This window comes from Pocillopora damicornis, chromosome 14 (assembly GCF_964200805.1).
Source record: "Pocillopora damicornis chromosome 14, jaPocDami1.2, whole genome shotgun sequence".
In the NCBI taxonomy this organism is placed as follows: Eukaryota; Metazoa; Cnidaria; class Anthozoa; order Scleractinia; family Pocilloporidae; genus Pocillopora; species Pocillopora damicornis.
Window position 1 is genome coordinate 2,361,738 of NC_142683.1, and position 25,932 is coordinate 2,387,669.

Below are 25,932 nucleotides of genomic sequence, written 5' to 3' on the forward strand. Positions count from 1 at the left end.
TAGACTGGTTTTTCGTGAGTTCACGATCAACATGCATGATTCTATGTTTTTAATTTGACTTTATTTTCATTTGTTTATTTTTTAAGGATTGCAAGCACAGAAAATTCATATATATTTATAAAACTGGACCTCAAATTTGAGAAAAGGGATGTTTGTTCAATGCCAAAACTTATTTAATCTTTCGATATTTGCGGTTTTTAACCATTACTTTGATTTGCATTGTGGTCAGGAAATGCAATATGAAATGGATAATGGAGAAAGGCTGGTTAGAGCTATATCAGTTAGGATAGTTAGTAGGGAGCTGTTAACGAGTTAGAATTTGGAGTTTGTCCGTTATCGAGCAGTCATTTGAACAGCGATCGAAAACCGATTGTTGGCGACTGGAGGTCGTAATACGAACTCGAAACTCAACTATTGAGCAAACACTCCTTAAAGTTACGATTTTGAGTCGGATTTCGAGCTGGATTTTCGATTTGAAGTTTCCAGTAGGGCAAGGCATAAAACTTGCAACGATGCCGAAATAATTCGTCTAATTTTTGCGGGCTACAAAATTATTTGCGGTCCTACATAACATAATTCTACATGTTAGTAAGGTCCATACGCTTTGTTTTGTCTAAGAATTGTACTAATCAATTATTCAAGACTCGTATTCCTGTTAGTCTCCTACTTGTTTTTGGAAACTTTTACAATCCTTCGGGCAAAAATTCGTTTGGTATCTGATACTCACACAATTATAACGGCCGGAGTTACTAAACTTTTCAAGTTGCAAAGTGGGGACATCGAGATATTGTTGTTCCTTGATTACATTAATCAAGAATTTTCAAGTTATCCTTACATGCAAGTGGGGTTACAAAAAAGATTGAAATAAAACGTTGAGTACTGAGTGAGAAAACCTAATATAAACTGCCATAAAGGAGATTTTTTTTCCGCAAAAGTCAACTTACAAAATTTTGCATAGCGCATGAAAAATTTTCAGCTGTTCAAGTTAGACAGTATGAAGTTTGTTGAAAATGATACTTTCCAACTTGATTATTGGCTTGCCATCAAAGTGATCCAATATCTGACAAATTCCTTCTGAAATATTTATTAAAAGGAAGTTCGAGGTATAGAATTTCAAATTTGTGAGCGTCTTTAAGCCTGGCTCGTTCTCCAACGCAGATGATAAGAGATCTTTCATATTTAACGACCAAGCTGAAATTTTACATCTTGGTCAGGTCCGTACGCTTTGTTTTGTTTAAGAATTGTTTAAACTAATAAATTATTCAATACTCGGATTCCTTGCTAGTCTCCTACTTGTCTCTTAAAACTTTGGCGATCCTTCCGGAAAAAAAAAATTCGTTTCATTTCTAATACTCACTCAATTATAACGGCCGGAGTTGCTAAACTTTTCAAGTTGCAAAGTGGTAACATCGAGATATTTCCTTTTAAAAACCTTCATTAATAATTTTCAAGTTATCAGTGCATGCAACTGGAGTTACAAAAAAGATTGAAATACAAAGTTGAGTACCGAGTGAGAAAAACAAATGTAAACAGCGCAATGTAGGCAGTAGAGAGAAACGCCAATTTTCTTTGGGTGGAAATTGTATGCTTCATTTACCAAACGGAATAAGTAAAATTTTCAAACTGCATTATTGAACAAAAACATCAATAAAATATAAAAAAAAGTGGAGTCGGAGCTTGTCAGGTACTGCTTTAAGTGTTTGAGGCTGGAATCTTCGCGGGGAATCAGGATATTTTCAAATTTGAGTCAGATTTCTAACACGACCGTTTTATTCCATCTTCACCCAAATGATCTCCGCGAAATTCAGTGTAGGAAACTGATCAAGGCCCTTGCATTTAAACTTGGCGAAAGATTTGTCTACGCTACCGTATCGTTGAGAAAAAGGAAAAAATCAGTTAATAATCAACCATGAGTTTATAAAAGAAGCGAAAACCACCTCAGCGAGGTTTGAAAAACTGAACTTTCGAGTATAGTCGCTTCGTGGGAAGAATACAGTGCTTAGTTTATAAATTAATTAGTTCTTTTTCAGAATATGCTGGGATTTGAGTCCTTGCAGTGGCTTTCCAACACTTATAAAACGAATTTCACATATTTCTTCACGTTTTAACTTTTCTCGCAAAAATATTCAAGATTTGGCGAAGGAGGGAGACACCGATGGAAGTGACAAATAAAAAATAATGAAAGAGACTGCTGCCTTTAGGAACTCTCCTGACTAAGCTAATATCTCCTCCATCCTATTTTATACTCTTACCGCAGCAATTAAGCTTCTTGTTGCCAGAAATAAACTCGTCCAATTTTTTTTACATAATTTCTGGGTATCATCGAGACACCGACAGTTTTCGTTTTCCTCTTTTTTTTTCTTTACCAGAAAATACCTTTGCGTAGCCATGCCATTCTTACATAGCTCTATCTGAAAACGAAATACTCTACAACTAAGCCCAAACAAAATTATTTCCTACCGTTTTCTCCGAAAATGTGTCTTTGCTGGCGATTTTTGTTTGTATGTTGGTGCAGCTCATGCAATTCGTACCGACGCAAGTGCTGTCCGACCTTATTAACAGGTGGGAAGAAAGCTATTTACATGGGGTAGTATTATCCTGTTATTGTACCTCCTAATGAGGAACTAGCCAGGAGAATAATGGCTACTAAAATTAATCACATTTTGAAATTTTCAATCAGTCAAAAACCTCACATTAACATTTCTGCAGCTTTTTATGGCTATAGAATGGCGTTCCCTGAAAAGAAGAAGGCAAATAATCTTCTGCCCTAAAACTAGCCCTAAACTTCTTTTTAATCCGTAGACTCGGTTTCAGTGAGTTCACGATCAACATGCATGCTTCTGTGTTTGTGATTTGACTTTATTTTCATTATTTTATTTATTCAGAATTGCAGGCACAGAATAGTCATATATATTTACCAAACTGGACCTCAAATTTGAGGAAAACGGATGATATTTCAATACCAAAACGTATTTTGTCATTCGATAATTGCGGATTTCTACCATTAGTTTGATTTGTATTGTGGTCAGGAAATGCGATATGAAATGACTAATGGAGAAAGGCTGGTTAAAGCTGTGTATCAGTTAGGATGGTCAGTAGGGAGCCGTTAACGAGTTAGAATTTGGAGTTTGTCCGTTATCGAGCAGTCACTTGTACAACGATCGAAAACCGATTCTTGGCGACTGGAGGTCGTAATACGAACTCAAAATTCTACTTTTGAGCAAACACTCCTTCGAGTTACGATTTTGAGTCGGATTTCGAGCTGGATTTTCGAGTTGGACTTTCCAGTAAGGCAAGGCAAAGAACTTGAAAAGATGCCGAAATAGTTCGTTTAATTTTTGCGGGCTGCAAAATTATTTGCGGTCCTGCATGACATAACTTTACATGTAAATCAGGTCCATACGTTTTGTCAGTTTCAAGAATTGTTTAAACTAATCAATTATTCAAGACTAGGATTCTTTGTTAGTCTCCAACTTGTTTTTGAAAACTTTTACGATCCTTCCGGCAAAAATTCGTTTTATATCTAACACTCACACAATTATAACGGCCAGAGTTACTAAACTTTTCAAGTTGCAAAGTGGAGACATCGAGGTTTTGTTTTTTGAACACATTCATTAAGATTTTTTAAGTTTTTAGTGCATGTAACTGGGGTTACAAAAAATATTGCAATAAAAAGTTGAGTACGGAGTGAGAAAAACCTAATATAAACTGCCATAAATAGGAAATTTTTCCACAAAACTCAACTTACAGAATTTTGCATAGCGCATGGAAAATTTTCAGCTGTTCGAGTTGGACAGTATGAAGTCATTTTGAGAATGATACTTTCTACTTGGATTGTTGGCTTGTCAATAAAGTGATCCGATACTTAACAAATCCCTTCTGAAATATTTATTTAAAGGAAGTTCGAGGTATAGAATTTCAAATTTGTGTGCGTCTTTAAGCCTGGCTCGTTCTCCAACACTGATGACAAGAGATCTTTTTTATTAAACGACCAAGCTGAAATTTTATATCTTGGTCACCATCTACTTTACCACTCACCATATTATGGGAATAATTTGCTGAAATAATTGGATGAAATTATCTGATGAAATTATGCAATAGCAAAACAAGAATTCTGACAAATCCAGAATGTTTTTATTTCTCAGTAATTGACTTACTGCCCACCTATTGACGCCATTGAGCAATGACCCATATTTCAAGATTAAAAGAAATTTATTCACGATAACGTTTTGCAGTAAAGTTTAAGATGGTAAAGTCTATATTTGCTCTGAAAAATGAAATATCAACTTGTGAGAAGAATATGCAACAAACCTTATCTCAGTGTCCTTCATTAGTTGGAGGAGAGACAAATTTTGTATTTTGCTTTTTCTGCAACAATTCATCGACAATTCCCCGTTGCGTTCTGAAACGATGAGTAATGTTACAAATTGTTATTGTATATATGTTTTTTGGCTATTTCACCAATCTCTTGCATAATAATATGGCTGTCATAGCCTCGCAGATCGTGCAAGATAACTGGTTTCTTGATTTTATCAACCTTTCATCAGAAGTGACTGATATCACAATGTTGATGAGGTGACCCCCTGTACTTTCTTGTGGTGTGGCAGCGGTCCTTACTCTGTTTTATAATTTTTTTTGTATGATCTACCGCAAATGTGACATTCTCTTGCCTGCTTGAATTTGTGTTTATCTTCATCAGACATTTTCAATGGTTTATTTAAGTGCCCTCTTGCTGTTTTTTTTTTTTTTGCAGCAATCAACTTCTTTTCCTGCCATGAATTTATAGACAGCATTTTCTCCTCTGTATATTTAAACTGGCTTCCTGTATTAGTCATCACAACAACAAACTACTTCGTAACCATATCCACAGTCTGTATGTTTCTGATATGCTTCAGTGTATGATTCATTATTGTTTGTTGTCTGGTGCAAATGTGTGAATCTTTTCTGTTATTATTTCAAAATCTGCATAGATGATGAAACGTACTGGTAATTGTTTGTGAAAATGATTGAATTTCAGTGCACTATTGTCTTTATCAGGTAGTTATCACGTAACAGCCAGTTTTGTGTCTGTTAAGTATTTCTTCACTGCTGTAACATTGCAAACAGTACATGCAAAAATTATTTCGATGTTGATGTTTTGTTTTGTGATATATGGGCATGTTAAAGTCTTTGATGAGGACATAATGTTTGTTTTCACAATCTGTTATTGATAAAAGATTCAATTCATTTTCAAACTTTTCTTTTGATACATAAATTGGATATGGCTCTCTGTTTTCATACCCAAATAAATTGATATTGATGTTATTCTGCTCTTCAATTTTGTAATCTTTCTTAACAGATGGTAAATGAAAGTAATCAAGGCAACTGTTTGTCTAATCTACAAGTTATGACGCAAAAAGAAATTGTGAGAGATCAGTAAAATGTTGTGATTATTCATATCTAAAACAAGTTCGAAAAATGGTCGATCAATCGATCAATTGCACGACAGAGGAAATCAAATATAACGACAGTCTTTATTTGGTGCAAATACATCATCCTATCAATTCAGGTATTATGAAAATAGATTGTGTGAAAAAATTTGTGAAACAAGTACTCCAGAGAAAGACAATCGTGAGTATAAATTAGAGTATATTCAAAAAGACGATCTAAAACAGTTTGATTGTGTTATTTAAAAATGGAGAAAATTATTATCAACAGATGAGAAAAAAATTCACAAGAAAATGGCAACAAAAGGGGTATAAATGTCCGACATATGGTTCGATAAGAGCAAAAGCAAATATGTTCATAATAAAATTTGTAAATGAGATATCCGAATATTATTTTTTCAATGAATATAGTGTAGCAATCGCTAAAATGTATACACCACAGACCTGACCCATTTTTTTTTACGGGCAAGGTTTTACCACAACAGATGACTATTATAAATTAACCAAGTCTTTAATTGATATCCAGCTGTTGAAATCATCACTTGATCACTTCCTCTTTACCAAAGCTTGTTTCTTCTTGCAATCTCTCCGAATAACCTCATCTGAAAACATTTCATAACCTCTGAAAACATCTTGTGTGGCTTTTAATAATTCTTCGGTGTAAAAACTTCCTTTAATACCTTTATCACTCAAGTCTTTTGTTTTGTACGCGATTGGATTTGTGTATTGCATTTTATCAATGATGAAAACTTCCTCTATCCAATTTGGAGTATATTTTTTTCAAATGTCTTTCTCTTACATTTTGATATTCTGACTTTATCACCAACTTTGAATTTTGGTTTTGCTAATGACTCCATGTTACCATACATGTTGAATTATAACATAGCTAGTAACTTTGTCTAATCAAATTCAATTGCGCGAGCGTGCTTCATATTCCTATTGTGCACGCTCGTGACGTCAGCAAACAAAACCCTCACGAAAAAAACTTTTTCCTTCGGGTTGAAAATTTTATAAAACAATTGGTTCATACGTCATCTGTGCGTTCATCGAGATATGAAGCACTTGGGAAGTTTGGAGAGCACTCAAGAAGCTAAAGTTGCTCTCCGCTACGCCTCGAGCAACTCTTACGCATCTTTCGTGCTCTTCAAACTTCCCGCGTGCTTCATATCTCGATGAACGCATGCTGACATATAAACCAATTGTTAAATAAACTGTTCCTTTATTCTTCTTTTCATTTGCTCTATTGGAGTCAATTTTTTTGCTTGAATGTTTTGTGTTGTTGTATTTTTTCATTATTTGTTTCCGCATTCTCTGTTTTATTGTTCTGTTCCATCTTTCAACAACACTGGATTTTTATTCATTTTCTGTTGAGTGTATTTTTATGTTGTTTTTTACCAACAATTCTTTGAGATATTTGTTATAAAACTCTCTTCCTTTATCAACCCAAAGACATTATAGTCCTTCAAAAGTTTGCTGAAAACATCGATAACCATGAGCAGATATATGTATCTTTTATTCCATTTACTGAATTGCGGCATGTCAACTAAATCTGATGCCCAAATTTCATCAATACTGTTGACAATAACGCACCACAGGGTGAACTCTCTTTTGATTGGTTTGCCCAATTCATCAGCTAGTTTTTCCTACCAGTTTCCTTTTTTGAACCATCGATACCAAGTTTCTGTTTTGTATTTATCATGTTACGGGCCAAAAACTGTCCCCATTGTCTTTCATTATAGGATACACCATCAAGAGCTTTAACCATTTTACGATCTGGTTCATTCTTGCAGTTTTTGTTATGTTTACGCATAGAATAATCAAGATCATGCTGCATTGCAATGGCATCTGTTTTTCCGGTTGGTTTGTCATATATCTCAAGTATTTTGCCAATATCTTTGTCATATTTCAATTGATTGTCAAGTGGATTGTAGGGTCCAGTGTATTTGTGTCCAGGAAGAGTGAAAACTGACTCCGGTTTTGGTAATTTGGCGATTGCTTTATAAATATCACGACTACCTCCAAATAGACCAAATTTGGCTCTTCTTGCATAACCTTTTTCTTGAGCCGAGGAACTGAAGCTTTTGGTTCCACCATTTGCTTTGTATTTTTCATAATCTCTTTTATATCCAGCCACTGGATAATATTATATAATTATCTTGCTGTTGACTTTGTCAATATGAGTTAAAGTTGGTATGATATTGCACAAATTTACAATAATAACACATTGAAATACAAAGATTATTCTGGAACCAATTGGACAATGATAACAATACCCGATGGGAACTACTCTTATGAAGATAGTGAGAGTTTCATATAACAGTCACTTGAAAAAAGCAATCATTCAAAACTGGTGTCGAATTAAAATTAGTTTCTTCAATTTTTAAAGTATTGATAACACTTGAAGCGATGAAGCAGGTGTCCAGATTACAAATAAAAATTTTCGCTAAGTCAAAACAGAGACATATGAGATGAAACTTCATCTCGATTCAAGCAAAAGGTATTACAGCAATCGTGTAGGTTTGAATATGTTCCCTCTTACAACCGGTGAATACAAAGTCGTTTTTGAACTGTATTTTCCTTCAGTATCAATTAACCGTTCAACAGTCCAAATATCAGCCATCAGCAATACTGAGACAGTTACAAGAATATCAACTAATACGCTCAGTAATCACAGCCGAAGTATAACTCATCTTCATAAATATAATAATGTGACTCCAAATTATCTATTGAAAAGTTTTCTTATCTAAAAAATGATATGGCAATATTTCATGAACAGAGAGAAGGAAATGTTGTTGATATCAAAAAGACAATTTCTAACGACAACAATTTGATAAAAATGTAGGCAGGACAAATACATTTGATTTTGTTATGAGTACCATCAATAATTTCATTGGTGATCGTAATGGCACACTTGTCGCTTTTGTTGATAAAGACTTTCATAACATCGAAAAATTAACTTGTGAAAATCTTGGTAACTAAGCTCACTCAGCTACTTTTCTCCGCAAATTTAACGATGTTTCCGAGATCTCATCTCACCGGCGGTGTGATGAGATTGTAGAAACAAAGCAAGTTTTGTTGACCCCTAAGAGTGACTAGTATGAAATTTCTCCTTACATTACAACCGCAGAAACACACATTTAGGTCATGAAAATAAAACAAATGATCACCAATTAAAGAGGCTATTGATTGATAAACAATTTCTCCTTGTCAGCACCTTAGGATATGTATAGAGAACAGTGTGGAGAATATGCATACTGATGTTAAGGTGTAAAGGGTAAAGTTTATTGTTACTAAACTCAGATAGTACTTATTTAGACTGCATAGTCAGATAACGCTGACATCAACAGATTATATGGTAGTTACGGCTCTTTGATATTCGCAAAGATAATTAATCCTTACCGGTTATGGTATGAAATAAGCATGCAATGGCTGCTGTAAAGCAGGAAACAAAAAAACTTTCGCGAGGTTATATTTTTGATAAAGCAAAGTGGCAACTCGAATGCGTGCTACTGCAGCGCAAGTGCAGAGTAATACGATTGCTAAGGAATAGCTAATAAGTGACGAACATGGGAAATTATACAGCTATTGATTGGCGCCAGGAAACATTGAATGGATGAAATTGGGAAAAAGAGAGGGAAAGAACAATGCAGTAAGTAAGCGCGGGAAAATGTGGAGGTACTAAAAAGCGCGGGAAAAGCCCAGCAACGGGAAATTTTGTCAAGGTGGAACTACTCGTTGGATCTGGCGAGCGATGTGCGCGTGCGAACATTTTACTTTGGGTTCATTGATCTAATACTGTTGTGCATCAATCAGCCGTTGAAAACTGAGACCGAAGGTTATCTTAATACGGTGAAATAAAACACAATGAAAGTAATCGAGTGGTGAACTTAGTTTTATTTACATTCAAAGGATTACAGTTGATTTCTGACAGCCACAGTTATGATCAGATGTAAACTTTATGTTCAAATAAGTTTTGAATTATATTTAACCATTTCTCTGTATAACTCGATATCGACCTAAGGTTCAGATGGGCTTGATAAATCAAGAACAAGTGAGGTCGAAATTTCATTCAGAGGCCTTGTTAAAGGCTTCCATCCTGGATGACATAACCACACCTCTGTCAAAAGAATCAACTGTCCGACAAAGTGTTTCTATACAAACTGTAGTTTTTTTCATGGTAAGTTTAACATGTACATATGTTAAATATCGGGGCTAGGTAAGGCTAAATGCAAATCTCAAACCTCCTTATCTTTCAGTCTGTAGCAAGCTCTCAACCAGTTTGGAACCGCCTACGAAAAACGGCGCTCAGTTGTTTTCCTGAAAACCACAACCGCCGTTTGTGGTTTGCTCGCCCTTTGCATGTCTTTACTGTCTTGAAGACTGGAACTGACTTTTTATGTCTCTATCCACCTCTAACCCCCCTTCTACATACATACTACATACTGTTTTTTAATATTCCCTGACATTAGGATAAAAACGTTTAAATATTTTAGCTATACCTCTAACTGGTTAAAATCTATAAGACTGGTCGAACCTAATGATTAAATAAGATTAAAAAAGAAGTTGAACCTTGGGCGACATGTTCTTGATATTGGGGTTGCATGATTATATTCTTGTTATTTCCTTTTGATTTTGGTTATGGTAAAGTATAGTATGAAATGAGAAAGAAGGAAAATGAAATGCAACCACGGCTTTGCACTATGAGGGGTGATACCGCCAATATTTTATTTCAAATTCTGCTATAAATAACCAACAATTTTCATTTCCTCTCATCAGAACCGAAACTAAACCGGAAGAAGAGAATTAAAGAATTACGAACAAAACGCAAAGGAATTTATTTGACGCTGAGAGTCACTGATCAGAGCCACAACAGTTGAATTTTAAGAACACTTCTCTCTTTTTGCGCCGCCACAGACCTAATAAATAATTTCTCACTTACAGCATGATGTTCCGATTGCAGAGTTTTCTCAATGGAGGCGCCCTAAATCTTGCCAGCCTAAAATACGCTGTCTTTTTACAATAGGCTGTTCTTTCTATCACTTCATTGGCTGAACAAACCACACAGGAAGTTGGAAGAACAAGAGAAAAGCTTGCAAATTACTCTTTCACTGCTCGTAATCTACGAACGTTTTGATTGTTCTACTAACATACTACGTAGTTTATTACGCTAGTAAACGAATAGAAAGTGCAGTCTGTTGCTTTTGTAACTAAAAATATGTGTTTATCGATACAATAAACTATGGATTTTTCATCAATCAGAGCGTTTTTTTTCAATACGATAATAAGCAACTAAGCACTTAGAGAATACAGAGCAAGTTCTGTTGACTGGGCCTTGTGTGAGGAGGCACTAACTCTATTGTTACAATACTTACTTGATACTTATTTAGACAGCAGAGTTTTAAGTGTTTAGTTTATTATTTCGAAGAAAAATTCGATGTCAGATGGAGTAAAACGATATGCTCCTGTGAAAAATTTACAATCTCCAGCTGAATAGCTCTTGGGGTTAGAGTATGTGCCGCCGCATCTAGTATGAGAGTATTGATTGTTTTTTGCGTCATCTGATATGTGGAGATCATGTCATAATCTACGAACTTTTTGAGTGTTCTACCAACATACTGCGAAGTTCATTACGCTAGTAAACGAATAGAAAATGCAGTCTGTTGCTTTTGTGACTAAAATTATGTGTTTATCAGTACAATTTTTTTTGGATTTTTCTACCAATCAGAACACTTTCTCAAATGGTAAATAAACGAGTAAGCACTGAGAGAATACAGGGCAAGTTCTGTTGGGCCTTGTGTGAGGCGACACTAACTCTATTGTTACAATACTTACGTAGACAGCACAGTTTTTAGTGTTTAGTTTGTTATTTCGAAGAAAACTTCGATGTCAGATGGAGTGAAATTCGATGCTCCTGTGAAAAATTTACAATCTCCAGCTGAATAGCCCGTGGGGTTGGAGTACGTGCCACCGCATCTAGTATAACAGTGCTGATTGTTTACAGCGTCGTCATGCATGTAGATGTCATGTGCCAAACCAAAAGTGGGTCCGTAAGAGGAACATCTGTACATCGCATTTTGCTGGTTTTGGTATTGTGTCAGCTTCACAGGATTGTATCCGTTGACGTTATAAAGAGAGAAAACAAAAGCTTTGCTGGCTGAAGAAAAAGCACAGGAGGAACCTAAAGTGAAGAGATTTAGGAGCATTAGATACTGTGCGGATGAGAAAAAAATTCACGATGATAACCATAAAAAGTGATTATTTTTACTTGCCAAACTAGAACCGAACACTTAAATTTGTAAGAAAAAATTTCTAAGAACTCCAGAGCGTATTTTCACTTTTCCAAAAAAAGTGAAATATGGTCCGAACTGTTATTCAAAGGCAACATATGATCTAAAGTGAGCATTAATTAAACATCCTTTGTTTCAACATGAGTAATGGATACAACGAAACGTGGGGAAATAGCACGAAATGGGGCTGTCAGAATCAAATCAAATCAAAACCAAAATCAAATCAAAAATCAAAAGTCAAATCCGAAACAAGACTTTAAGTTAAAACCCATTTCAAACGCGTTTTCAGGCTATTTACGAGTTAATCTACTTTGGTATCTCAGTTGTTAATGTGATATTTTCTGTTTCTAAGATGAACTCACTGCTACAAGAAAAGTCCACGACCAATCGATTTGTTATCTGTTCTACGTGTGAGAGATGTTTGCTTGTTTTTTACTCACTGCTGGTCCAGGACACGTCAGTGTATCCACCAAAGATATAACTGTTAACTTTAATGATAGTCACTGTGGGTCCCCTCCCATCGCAGTTACTGTGGAATGTAGATGCTGCCCAACCGTCAGTCTTTGCGTGCCAACACCTCACAAACCTGCTATGCTGTTTATTGATAAGGACTGGGTCCAAATACGAAAACAGTACCTTCAAGTACTGGCTGTAATCAAGACTTCGAAGTATGGCGGACAAACCAAGGCCTGAGAAGAAAAAAGAAAAGGAAAAATTACAGTTGGCCAATTGAATGGAACAAAAGCTTTGATTGGTTGTGTCGCCTTTGAATCATAAGGGGATCATTTTATCACCCCTCGTTTGCCCCGCTAGATAATCTAACATTCCTGATGCGGCAAGTTGAATAATTCTTAGCCCATCTACCAGGCCGTATTTTATGTGGCAGAGAGAATGAAATTTTTTGTTAGCTCCGGTGTTCTTTCAAGTGGCTCCACCAACTTCGTTCTCATGTAATACCCACAAATCCCTGCGGCAACTTGGGCAAATGATCTCGGGCTCGTCATGCAACGAGACTTTGAAATGACTAAAAAGTAAGCTTTCAGTCTTCCATTAACACAATTTTCTAAGAAGTACCTATGCTTGAAAAGGTATGTTTCTCTTGATTACCTGCTTCATAGAATACTTCGATGTCCGTTGGGTAGAAATGAGACCACCCTGTAAAAAAACGACAGTCGCCAGTTGAGTACCCTGAGGGTGTCGTGTACGTGCAACCGCATCTGGTGGAGGAGTTTCCGTTGTTTCTAGATTCGTCAGATATGTAGATATCATGACCACACCCAGCGCCAAAGGTGGGTCCATACGTATTACATCTGTACATTGCATATTGCTGATTTCGGTATTGTGTCAACTTTACGGGATTGTATCCTTTGACGTTATAGAGAGAGAAGATGAAAGCTTTACTAGCGTAGGAATGACCTGCGCAAGAACCAGCTGAAATGGAAGAACAATGTGGTCATACGTTAAAAAGTTAGAAGAAAACATAAACCCCTTAAGGAAGGGGGGAGTTCATTTTCTGTTATGAGCTAGACGGGGAGTTTTTTTTTAAACTAGACTCGGAATTGTGTAGGAGAGGAAAATATTTCACTAGTTTTGGTATAGAAACGAGAACCAAAAACAATTATGGAGGACTTGCGGGGTTACTCTGAAGAAAAGCGAGTAAAAAATTTTGAGACTTGAAGCAAATGACCCATTTGGTTTAAATGTTGTTCTGCAGGTGTATTAAATGGGAAACATTTCTATAGATGATGTAGGAGTAAAGAAATCTTGATGGCCAAAAAACTAACATGAAATAATAAAGGCCTAGAGCTCTTATCAAAGGAGCATGGTTTAAATCTCCTCCAGCACCCTCTCCACACCCCCCCCCCCCCCCCCCACTTAAATCCGTTAAAAAATAATTGATCTTATAAAATTGTCTTGTCCCCTCTTAAAAAATTTGATATGCTTGCCACCGCTCCAGGACACATCAGTATATCCACCAAATATGTACTCGTCCTCTTTGATGATTGTCACTGTGGGTCCCCTCCCATTGCAGTTTCTGTGGAATGTCGATGCTGCCCAGCCGTCAGTCTTAGCATGCCAACACCTAACAAAGTCAGTGCGGGATGCAGTTGGAAGAACTGGGTCTAAAAACGAAATCAACTTTCCCAAGTATTTATTGGGGTCCAAGCTTCCAAGAATATCAGACGCACCAAGGCCACCTGTGTGCGTAAAAGAAACTGGAATGTAAATTACAATAACAGAAGTTCTGGAATAAAGAAAGATGTTATTTCTTCTTTCACAACCGTAAAAGTATTTCACAAAAATTATAGCCGCAGATCTTCTTATTCACAGGGCGAGGTGTTAACCGTTTGATCCCATTTAAACTTAAATATTTCCCAGTGCATTTATTTTGTAAACACATCAACCGCGAGAACACAATTTCTTAAGTGCATGTAAAACGGGGAAACGAAAAGCAAAAACCAGAAGTTCAGTTTAGCTGGGTTGAACTGTCTGCTTTAGCCTGACTCAGCGGTTCAATTTCATGGCAAAACATGGCATCTGGATCAATTTGTTCCTTGATTTAGTTGATGAGCACTGATACCCCGGAACTGGGATACAATTTACTTAGCACTGCTGCCACAATAACCTGAATAGTATTTCGCTTCTGTATATGGTTCAGCGCATGCGCTTTTAGAATCCCTAACCGTTGCCAAGGATTAGAGTTTATGTATTTATTCATCGTATATTTCGGACAGGGTTTTAAGTGTTTCTGTACAATAACTTACCTATTTCGAAGAAAACTTCAATGTCAGATGGAGTAAAATTATAACTTCCTGTGAAAAATCCACAGTTTACACCCGAATAACCCGTAGGGTTGGAGTACGTCTGGCCGCATTCAGTATAAGAGTACTGATTGTTTACGGCGTCGTCATATATGCGGATGTCATGTCCCCAACCAAAAGTGGGTCCGTAAGAGGAACATGTGTACATTGCGTATTGCTGGTATCGGTATTGTGTCAGCTTCACAGGATTGTATCCTTTGATGTTGTTAAATGAGAATAAAAAGGCTTTGGTGGCGTAAGACCAATGACAGGAACCTAAAAAAAATTGATTGAGATGAAGATGCAGAGATGCATCCAAAGATTAGACAGGTATACGATCTGCGACCAGCCCCAAAAAGCTGGATTTTGTTCTTCTTTTTTACATTCAAGATGGAGTTAGAGATAGTTTTTAAATGAAAAAAATGAGAACATAATGAGACGAAACAAAAGTAGATCGGTTCTTTGAGAAACGACTGAAACAACTATTGCTTATATTACTATCCTGGGACATGGCTTTGGGCCCGTAGCGTTACCACTAATTTCAAGAAACACACTTTAGGAGAACTTTTTTTCTGTTTAAGACACCAAGCTAGATTCAAACCTTCCAACGTTAATTCTTTGCCCTTTGAAATCAATCAGACCTTGCACCAAAAGAAAAAAAATAAATGGCCAGGATCTACTTACTGCTCCATGATACGTCGGTGTATCCACCAAATATGGAATCGTTCACTTTGATGATTGTCACTGTGGGTCCCCTCCCATTGCAGTTGCTGTGAAATGTTGATGCTGCCCAGCCGTCAGTCTCAGCATGCCAGCACCTAACAAAGTCAGTGCGGGATGCAGTGGGAAGAACTGGGTCTAAAAACGAAATCAACTTTCCCAAGTATTTATTGGGGTCCAAGCTTCCAAGTATAGTAGATGCACCAAGGCCACCTGTGTGCGTAAAAGAAACTGGAATGTAAATTACAATAACAGAAGTTCTGGAATAAAGAAAGATGTTATTTCTTCTTTCACAACCGTAAAAGTATTTCACAAAAATTATAGCCGCAGATCTTCTTATTCACAGGGCGAGGTGTTAACCGTGTGATCCCATTTAAACTTAAATATTTCCAAGTACATTTATCTTTAAAACATATTAACTAAACTCCGCGAGACAACATTTTCTTAAGTGCGTGTAAAACGGGGAAACGAAAAGCAAAAACCAAAAGTTCAGTTTAGCTGGGTTGAACTGCCTGCTTTAGCCTGACTCAGCGATTCAATTTCATGGCAAAACATGGCATCTGGATCAATTTGTTCCTTGATTTAGTTGATGAGCACTGATACTCCGGAACTGGGATACAATCTACTTAGCACTGCTGCCACAATAACCTGAATAGTATTTCGCTTCTGTATATGGTTCAGCGCATGCACTTTTAGAATCCCTGACCGTTGCCAAGGATTAGAGTTTATGTATTTATTCATCGTATATTTCGGACAGGGTTTTAAGTGTTTCTGTACAATAACTTACCTATTTCGAAGAAAACTTCAATGTCAGATGGAGTAAAATTATAACTTCCTGTGAAAAATCCACAGTTTACACCCGAATAACCCGTAGGGTTGGAGTACGTCTGGCCGCATTCAGTATAAGAGTACTGATTGTTTACGGCGTCGTCATATATGCGGATGTCATGTCCCCAACCAAAAGTGGGTCCGTAAGAGGAACATGTGTACATTGCATATTGCTGGTATCGGTATTGTGTCAGCTTCACAGGATTGTATCCTTTGATGTTGTTAAATGAGAATAAAAAGGCTTTGGTGGCGTAAGACCAATGACAGGAACCTAAAAAAATTGATTGAAATGAAGATGCAGAGATGCATCCAAAGATTAGACAGGTATACGATCTGCGACCAGCCCCAAAAAGCCGGTTTTTTGTTCTTCTTTTTTACATTCAAGATGGAGTTAGAGATAGTTTTGAAATGAAAACAATGAGAACATAATGAGACGAAACAAAAGTAGATCGGTTCTTTGAGAAACGACTGAAACAACTATTGCTTAAATTTCTATCCAAGACATGGCTTTGGACCCGTAGCGTTACCAATAATTTCAAGAAACACATTTTAGGAGAATTCTTTATTTCTGTTTTAGACACCAAGCTAGATTAAACCTTCCAACGTTGATCCTTTTCCCTTGGAAATCATTTAAACCTTGCACCGAAAGAAAAAAATAAATGGCCAAGATTTACTTACTGCTCCATGATACGTCGGTGTATCCACCAAATACGGAATCGTTCACTTCGATGATTGTCACTGTGGGTCCCCTCCCATCGCAGTTGCTGTGGAATGTCGATGCCGCCCAGCCGTCATTCTTAGCGTGCCAACACTTAACAAAGTCAGTACGGGATGCAATGGGAAGAACTGGGTCTAAAAACGATATCAACTTTCCCAAGTATTTATTGGGGTCCAGGCTTCCAAGTATAGTAGATGCACCAAGGCCACCTGGATGCGTAAAAGAAACTCGAATGTAAATAACAATAACAGACGTTCTAGAATAGAGAAAGATGTTATTTCTTCTTTCACAACCGTGAGAGTATTTCACAAAAATTAGAGCTCTAGATCTTCGTATTCACAAGGCGAGGTGCTAACCATGTGATCCCATTTAAACTTAAATATTTCCAAGAACATTTATTTTGTAAACACATCAACTAAATTTCACGAGAACACGTTTTCTCAAGCGCGTGTAAAACTGGCAACGAAAAGCAGAAACCAAAAGCTCAGTTTAGCTGGGTTGACCTGTCTGTTTCAGCCCAACTGAGCGATTCAATTTCATGGCAAAACATGGCATCTAAATCAATTTGTTCCCTGATTTAGTTGATGTGCACTGATATCCTGGAACTGGGATACAATTCACTTAGCACTGCCGCCACAATAACCTGAATAGTATTTCGCTTCTGCATATGGTTCAGCGCATGCGCTTTTAGAATCCCTGACCGTTGCCAAGAATTAGAGTTGTATTTATTCATCGTATATTTATGACAGGGTTTTTAAGTGTTTCTGTACAATAACTTACCTATTTCGAAGAAAACTTCAATGTCAGATGGAGTAAAATGATAACTTCCTGTGAAAAATCCACAATCTCCAGCTGAATAACCCGTGGGGTTGGAGTACGTTCCACCGCATTTAGTAAAAGAGTACTGATTGTTTACAGCTTCACTTATGTGGATGTCACCTCTCCAACCAAAAGTGGGTCCGTAATAGGAACATCTGTACATTGCGTATCGCTGGTTTCGGTATTGTGTCAGCTTCACAGGATTGTATCCTTTGATGTTGTTAAATGAGAATAAAAAGGCTTTGGTGGCGGAAGACCGATCACAGGAACCTAAAGTGTTGATTTCAATGGAAATGCAGAAATACACCCAAAGATTAGACAGGTATAGGATCAGGGACCAGCCACAAAAAGCTGTTTTTTGTTTGCCGCTTTTACATTCAAGGTCGAGTCATGTATAGTTTTGAAATTCAAACGATGAGAATATCATGAGACGAAACCAAATTGGATGGACTTGAATAACAAGATAAAGCTTTGGGCCCATAGTGTTACCAAGAATTTCAAGAAACAGGCTTCAGAAGATATATTTTTTTCTGTTTTAGACACCAAGCCAGATTAAAACCTTCCAACGTTAATTCTTTGCCCTTTGAAATCATTCAGACCTTTCACCAAAAGAAAAAAATAAATGGCCAGGATCTACTTACTGCTCCATGATACGTCGGTGTATCCACCAAATATGGAATCGTTCACTTTGATGATTGTCACTGTGGGTCCTCTCCCATCGCATTTGCTGTGGAATGTCGATGCCGCCCAGCCGTCTGTCTTAGCGTGCCAACACTTCACAAACCTGCTCCACTCTGAACTCAGGAGGACTGGTTCTAGGTAGGAAAGCAGCTTACCTGTGTAGTTGTTGTAGTCGAGGCTGGTAAGAATAACGGAACCATTAAGGCCACCTATACGAATAACCGAAAAAAGGTAAGGATTGCCCCACTTTGAAGTTTTGGCGTCATGTTGCATTCGTCATCTTGGTGGGGGTAATGCCTACAATTTGCTTTTTCGTTGTTACGAATTACAGCGTGACAATCGTTGTGTGACGCGCATCGATCTCTGACACAACTTGCATTTCCGACCCCATATGAACTGGTAGGTGCACTTACGACAACATTGTCTCCCTTTCAGAAGTATTTACACGATGAAAGCGTGTTTTTATGATAATCCAGATTGCTAAACCCAGTACACCTGGTCACATCTCGCCTCCTCATTTGCACCAATCTATGCTTTCTTAGAATTAGAGGAAAACCACAAGATAAAGACATGATAACAATGAAAAAAAAAAATTAAGGTTGATCATGATCAATGAAACTGTTTCTTTTTTGAGGGGGGGGGGGTGGGGGGATGGTAAGTGAGACGTATTCTTCAACCCTTTAACCTCTAAGAGGGATTGGCATTTAATTTCTCCCTACCGTATTACTGCCGAACCAAACATCAGAATCATGGGAATAAAGGAAATAATCATCAAGTTATGAAGCTGTTGATTGTCAAACAAATTCCCTTGGCAGTACCATACGGTATGCGTAGAGAACAGTGAGGAGAATATCTGTACTGATGCTAGGGAGTAAAGGGTCATAATGTAGCCTGTTGTTAGGACGATTTCCATCTTGGTCTCGATTCAGGACTGACTCATATTAAAAAAATATATTTCCAAAATTGTAAGCTTCATATGACGATACAGAAAGATAGAGAAGGCGAAATGCGAGCATCATAACAAACTGAGGTCACTCGTATCTCAGTGTTAGTTAAACTCACGAAAATAGCAGCTTGTTCCGTTTCCTTGGTACCAGGAATTGCAGGTGCATCGATAGGAACCAGCGGTATTGTTACAGGAGGCATTGGCATCACAGTCATGCGATTTATTGGCACATTCGTCGACATCTGAGAGAATGCATAAAAAACTAAATGGCTTGAACTCAAAAGCAAGAGTCGATCAAAAATGACTGTTATTAGCGAAAGCGTCTCGCCGTATAAGCAATTGAACGTGACATGGCGTGGGGTATAATTCCAATCGGTTATTAAAGCAATTTTTTTCAATCGAGTGTCCAGATTAAACCGAAATTGTTTTGGTTTTGCTTTGTTTTAAAATGACTTGCTTCAGGCAATAGTAAAAGTCATTTCACTAACTTACCGACACATTTTTTTCCGTTTCCAGTAAAACCAGTTTTGCACGAGCAACTGTGAGAACCGATGGTGTTCGCGCACTCGGCGTTGGCGTCACACACGTGAATTGTTGAATTACACTCGTCCACGTCTGAAAAAACCAAATAGTTTGTGGTCGGTTTAAAAGAAAAAAAATAGGTATTTGTTGAATCATTACTCATTCATGGATTCATCAGACCAATTGCTTCCGGCGGGAGCCAAAATTTTACTCTGTACGACCCCATCAGGAAGTAAAATTTCCCCTTCCCTATTTGTTAAATTTTGTCACTATAAAGTTGTAATAACAATTTGCTATTGAATTATTATCTCTGTGTCAAAAAAGAAATTTTTCAATTCTATTTGACCTGTTCTCAAATCGTTTAGTTTAAGAGAGATTATAGCATTCCTTCATAGCTTTGTTTCCGTTAGATATCTTATTATTTTTATTTTGTTTTGCTTTATTTGCTCATTTCCCCCTTTGAATATTGGGATGGACGAGGGGGGTTAGGAGATTGCAGTCTACACATAATATCTCTGTCAACGCTTTTTCTCGTGGTAAATCGATTTTTGTCTGTAGAAGATGTGAATTGATAAACACTTAAATTCACCTTCGGTTTTCATGTCACAAGGAGCCAGAACAGTCCTCTCGGGTACAATCGAGTGAAACCAGTATTTGCCGCTAACCGCTTGTCCTCCTTCGCTCATTTTGATTTCCTGGCAAGTCTCCGCAGGCAGCTCAGGAATGGAACCGAGAGGAACTGGAAGAAAAAAGCAATTATTACCATAGCACTCCAAGTAAGCAAGATTTCATGTTCGTCTTGGGAACGAAGACACTCATATTGAGGGCGACTTGACTTAAGGCAATAAGGGAGGTGATGTGACACAATTCCTTAAATTTATAAAATTCCCTAGAAAATTTGGGTTGAAATTTTGTGCTCTGAAAATGTCTTTTAGGGAAGAAGACAGTCAAAAATGTACAAACCTCTTTTGTAATCTCGCTTAAAGTAAAATCTCTCAGGGTTCGGAACATAATCCTCTGGTCTCGCCTCCTTGGTTCGGTTGCTCAGCTCACAAATGTCTTGCGTAAAGACAGTTGAAACTTTGACATCTGACGTCAGCATAGCATCCCCGCAAGCACACATCTGAAAGACCAGCCCCCGTGATCCTCTTGAAGACGTGGCGTTGTAGCATCATACCAAATTTGGAAACTTCCGGCTGGCCCGTAGCCTCCCATTGCTGTGCAGCTGTACAGCATAACAGCACAGTTTTGATCAACAGCCCTACTGCGTACAAGACCTTTTTGGCCATTTCCTCTCGACGCATGATGTGGGAAAAAACGTTCCCTGAAAAGAAAAAGGCAAACAATCTTCTGAGCTAAAACTTACCCTAAACTTCTTTTTAATCCGTAGACTGGTTTTCGTGAGTTCACGATCAACATGCATGCTTCTACCTTTGTTATTTGACTTTATTTTCATTTGTTTATTTTTTAAGGATTACAAGCACAGAAAAGTCATACATATTTATCAAACTGGACCTCAAATTTAAGGAAAAGAGATGTTTGTTCCATGCCAAAACGTATTTAGTCATTCGATATTTGCGGTTTTTAACCATTAGCTTGATTTGTATTGTGGTCAGGAAATGCAATATGAAATGAATAATGGAGAAAGGCTGGTTAGAGCTGTATTAGTTAGGATTGTTCGTAAGGAGCTGTTAATGAGTTAGAATTTGGAGTTTGTCCGTTATCGAGCAGTCACTTGAACAGCGATCGAAAACCGATTATTGGCGACTGGAGGTCGTAATACGAAGTCGAAATTCTACTTTTGAGCGAACACTCCTTCGAGTAAGGATTTTGAGTTGGACTTCGAGCTAAATTTTCGAGTTGAAGTTTCCAGTAGGGCAAGGTATAGAACTTGAAAAGATGCCGAAATAGTTCTTTAATTTTTGCGGGCTACAAAATTATTTGCGGTCCTGCATGACATAATTCTACATGTTAGTAAGGTCCATACGCTTTGTTTTGTTTAAGAAGTATACTAATTAATTATTCAAGACTCGGACTCCTTGTTAGTCTCCTATTTGTTTTGGAAAACTTTTACGATCCTTCCGGCAAAAATTCGTTTTATTTCTGATACTCGCTCAATTATACCGGCCGGAGTTAGCAAACTTTTCAAGTTGCAAAGTGGGGACATCAAGATATTGCCTTTTGAACATATTCATTAAAAATTTTCAAGTTATCAGTGCATGTAACTGGGGTTACAAAAAAGATTGAAATAGAAAGTTAAATACCGAGTGAGAAAACCCAATATAAACTGCCCCCAATGAGAAATTTTTCCGCAAAATTTAACTTACAGAATTTAGCGTAGCGTATGAAAAATTTTCAGCTGTTCGATTTGGACACTTTAAAGTTTTGTTGAAAATGATACTTTTCAATTTGATCGTTGGCTTGCCAATGAAGTGATCCATTATCTAACAAATCCCTTTTGAAATATTTATTAAAAGGAAGTGCGAGGTATAGAATTTCAAATTTGCCTGCATCCTTAAGCCTGGCTCCTTCTCCAACACTGATGATAAGAGATCTTTTTTATTCAACTACCAAGCTGAAACTTCATCACTCCGGAAAGTGACCAAGACAGAATCACTCCTTACAATATCAGTACAATGTCAAGCAGACAAGTAATGAGAATAAAGAGAACTATAAATTGAGGGAATATTAGTTGTTAGTGACCCAATGCCAAATTCTCCAAACTAGCATAATAAGAACTGCATGGTAAACAGTGAGTGGAATTACAAATGTGCAGACGAGTTGGACGGGACGATTGTGAAATACGCCGCTGATTTATATGTACTACCTAACCCACAAGTTGCAGCTCTGAGGTTCATTTGTTAGGCCTTGAGGCCAGAAAGATTTAGAAAATGCATCGTTGTTAAGGAGTTCCGTTTTAATTCAAGCTAGTGTCGACAAGTGACAACGAAGGCTTTTGAAAACAGTGACAAAAATGCGCCTCTTCTCGTCGCTTGTATTAGCCTTTTTGGGTGTGTTAATGCGGATGATACGTTTTCAAGTGTAAACACCGAATTGTAGACAGTTCAGAGGAATGTAAAAACGCTAGTGTCCTTGGGTGAAAATGGTGTACTTCATTTTCCAAACGGTATACGGACAATTTTCAAACTGCATTATTGAACAAAAATATTAATAAAATGAAAAAAAACCAGGGACTGGTTTAAGTGTCTGAGGCTGGAATCTTCGGGGGAATAAGGATCAATGTTTCACACTTGAGTCGGATTTCTAACACGACCGTTTTATTCTATCTTCACCCAAATGATCTCCGCGATATTTGTAGGAAGCTGAAGAGCGCTTGCATGTAAACTTGGCATAAGACAGGAGCTTGCCAGTTTCTGAAAGATCCTTTTACGCTGCTGCATCGTCGAGCAAAAGGAAAAACTTGGTTAATAATCAACCATGAGTTTGTAAAGGAAGCGAAAACCACCGCAGCGAGGTTTGAAAAACTGAATTCATAGTTTCGAGTATAGTCGCTTCGTGGGAGCAATACAATGCTTAGTTTATCAATTAACGAGCTCTTTTTCAGAATATGCTAGGATTTGAGTCCTTGCAGTAGCTCTCCAGCACCTGTGAAACGAATTTCACATCTTTCTTCACGTTTTAACTTTTCTCGCAAAAATATTCAAGGTTTGGCGAAGGTGGGAGACATAGGTGGAAGTGAAAAATAATAATAATAATAATAATAATAATAATAATAAAAAAATGAAAGAGACCGCTGCCATCGTAAGAACTCTCCTGACTAAGCCAATATCTCCTTCATCCTATTTTACTCTATTACCACAGCAATTAAGCCTCTTGTTGCCAGAAAAAACTCGTCCAGTTTTTTGACATAAGTTCTGGTTTTTATCGAGACACCGACAGTTTTCATTTTCCATTTTTCTCTTTACCAGAAAAGACGTTTGCGTAGCCACGCCATTCTGACATAGCTCTATCTGTAAACGAAACGCTCTACAATTAAGCACAAACAAAATTATCTCCCACCTTTTCTCCGAAAATGTTTCTTTGCTGGCGACTCTTGTGTGTATGTTGGTGTAGCTCTTGCAAATGATACCGATTGAGGTGCTGTCCCAAGTTATTAAGAGGTGGGAAGGAACTTATTCACATTGGGTAATATAATCCTGTTGTTGTACCTGCCTAATGGGGAATTACGGAGGATAATAACTGCTACTAAAAATACTCACCTTGTAAAATGTTCAATCAGTCAAAAAACCTCAAGTTAACATTTCTGCAGCCTTTTATGGTTATGCAAAAAGTTTTGAGTGATTCGTATGGCACCTTCCTATAAAGAAACAGGTAAAAAGTGACTTTGCAAATACTCACATTTGTTTTGTTTGATAGCGTGTTCCTTACATTTTCTGGGAAGTGTAGCTTATACAACATTTCAATTCAAAATGTACCTCTAATCTGTAAAAAAAAAATTAATTCCAAACCTTCCTTGCGAACCACAAACTTCAAGACTGATGGAAAATTAAGTTAAATTCTTGAACTTCCGGTATTTTTGTTTTCTTTTGTTTTGTTTTTGTCGCGTTTCTGACGTCTTCAATGTGCGTAAGTTATTAAAAAGAAGGATAAATAGAAATTTGTTTCCAATTTTTATTTTCCAACAAGGTTCATTGCTGGAAAAAGTTCTGAAGTAGAACTGAACAACCGATATTTTCCTGTTCATAGTCAGTCCAACTTTTACAGCTTTAAGTTGGAATTTCCAGAAGGTTTCTGCAACAGTGTCTTACTGACATTTGAAGCAAGCCAAGTTGTTGCATAAAAATTTCTCATCGGTTTAGATGATTGAACTTTGAACCGAAAATTCTCTTAGGAGTTAGAGGGTTAAGATATTTTCTTTCTCACTCTCTTTTGACGAGTGCGCAACATTTTTTTCATTTGACAAAAGAGCGCAAGCATGCGCAGTACTAACATGATTGCTTCTGCTAATAAACAGATTTCCCGCACACGGTATGGACTGTTTTTAAGTTGCTTATTTCATTAAAAACTTCGATGACAGGAAGAGTAAAACGAAGTTCTCGTGTGAAAAAAATCATGGTGATCACCCCCGCAATAGCAACATTAAGTGGAAACCCCATCGTTTATGGTTTATTTACAAACGCAACGGACTGCACTTCCTACCATTTCACTGGCGTTATAACCGAGTGGAGGCGAGCGTGGCCTAGTGGTTAGGGCGCTGCACTTGTAAGCCGGAGGTCCCGGGTTCAAGTCCTCCTCCCTGCCACTATGTTGATTTGTCTTCGGTGGCCCCGAATTCAACTCCTGCACGCTTTGTAAATAGCCAACTGGTCTGCCTCCTACCAGTTGGGGTTTTTAACGAGTTTATGTTCATTTACGATATTTGTTTCCTCATTTACAGTGTCCCCAATTAGCACAGCAGTGCTAAATACGCTGACACTTAAATAAAAGTTATTATTATTATTATTATTATTATTATTATAACCTACGCGGTATATTAATAGAACACTCGAATCTATGGTAGATCACGCGCAATCAAAGAGTGATTCACAAAATTTTCTCGTGTTCTTCCAACATTCCGCGTAGGTTGTTAAGCTAATGAACCGCTAAAAAGGGTAGCAAATTGTCTAAAAGACAGCGCATTTCGCCTAAGTCAGGCAGGCTAAGCTAAGGGCGCCTCCATTGAGAAAACTCTCTAATTGGAACATCATGCTGTGAGTGAGAAATTCTAAGAATGCTGTAATGCATTCTCTACTACTCTAAAAGTCTCCTGGCGCTACTATAGAGCTGTATGTTTTCCTATGATCGCCGTTCACCAGCCAGTTCATAGCAATCGTACCATCACACGCTTGTGCCGCAGTAACAAGCGCACGAGTTTCCGCCCGTTTGTGCCGCAGTAACACGCGCACGAGTTCTCGCCTGCTTGTGCCGCAATAACACACACACGAGTTTTCGCCCGCTTGTGCCACAGGAACACGCGCGCGAGTTCCCACCCGCTTCTGCTGCAGTAGTGACACGCGCACGAGTTCCCGAAAATCACCCGTCAGGAATAAATTATTGTTGCAAAGATCAAAGAAATCAGCTGATGCAACTCAAAGAGTCGTAACCGCTGTAAATTTTGTTAATGTGCTATCTGTAGCAGCAGAGTTAGAAATCGAGATGGAAACACAAATCAATCTCACAAACC

General features: G+C 37.6%; 1 protein-coding gene across 1 annotated transcript; it reads right to left on the minus strand.

Moving 5' to 3' along the window:
• Positions 1-11,146: 11,146 nt before the first annotated feature.
• LOC113666800 (uncharacterized) lies at positions 11,147-20,487 on the minus strand. Its single transcript, XM_089193887.1, has 13 exons — positions 20,338-20,487; positions 19,719-19,841; positions 19,343-19,468; positions 18,241-18,489; positions 17,561-17,869; positions 16,741-16,989; positions 16,022-16,333; positions 15,199-15,447; positions 14,479-14,790; positions 13,660-13,911; positions 12,821-13,129; positions 12,154-12,402; positions 11,147-11,604 (listed from the first exon to the last, which is right to left on the minus strand). The coding sequence occupies exons 1-13, from the start codon at positions 20,432-20,434 to the stop codon at positions 11,282-11,284; spliced, it is 3,159 nt and encodes a 1,052-aa protein (XP_089050013.1). The 5' UTR covers positions 20,435-20,487; the 3' UTR covers positions 11,147-11,281.
• Between the last annotated feature and the right edge of the window lie 5,445 nt (positions 20,488-25,932).

Bases quoted from the DNA above. Each gene is read 5' to 3' on its own strand.
- LOC113666800 (XM_089193887.1), bottom strand. From the start codon at position 20,434: ATGAGCGAAGGAGGACAAGCGGTTAGCGGCAAATACTGGTTTCACTCG. The intron at 17,870-18,240 runs GTAAGTAGATCC...TCAACACTTTAG, and splicing joins CACCGACGTATCATGGAGCA to GTTCCTGTGATCGGTCTTCC. The intron at 15,448-16,021 runs GTAAGTTATTGT...TTACGCACACAG, and splicing joins TGAAGTTTTCTTCGAAATAG to GTGGCCTTGGTGCATCTACT.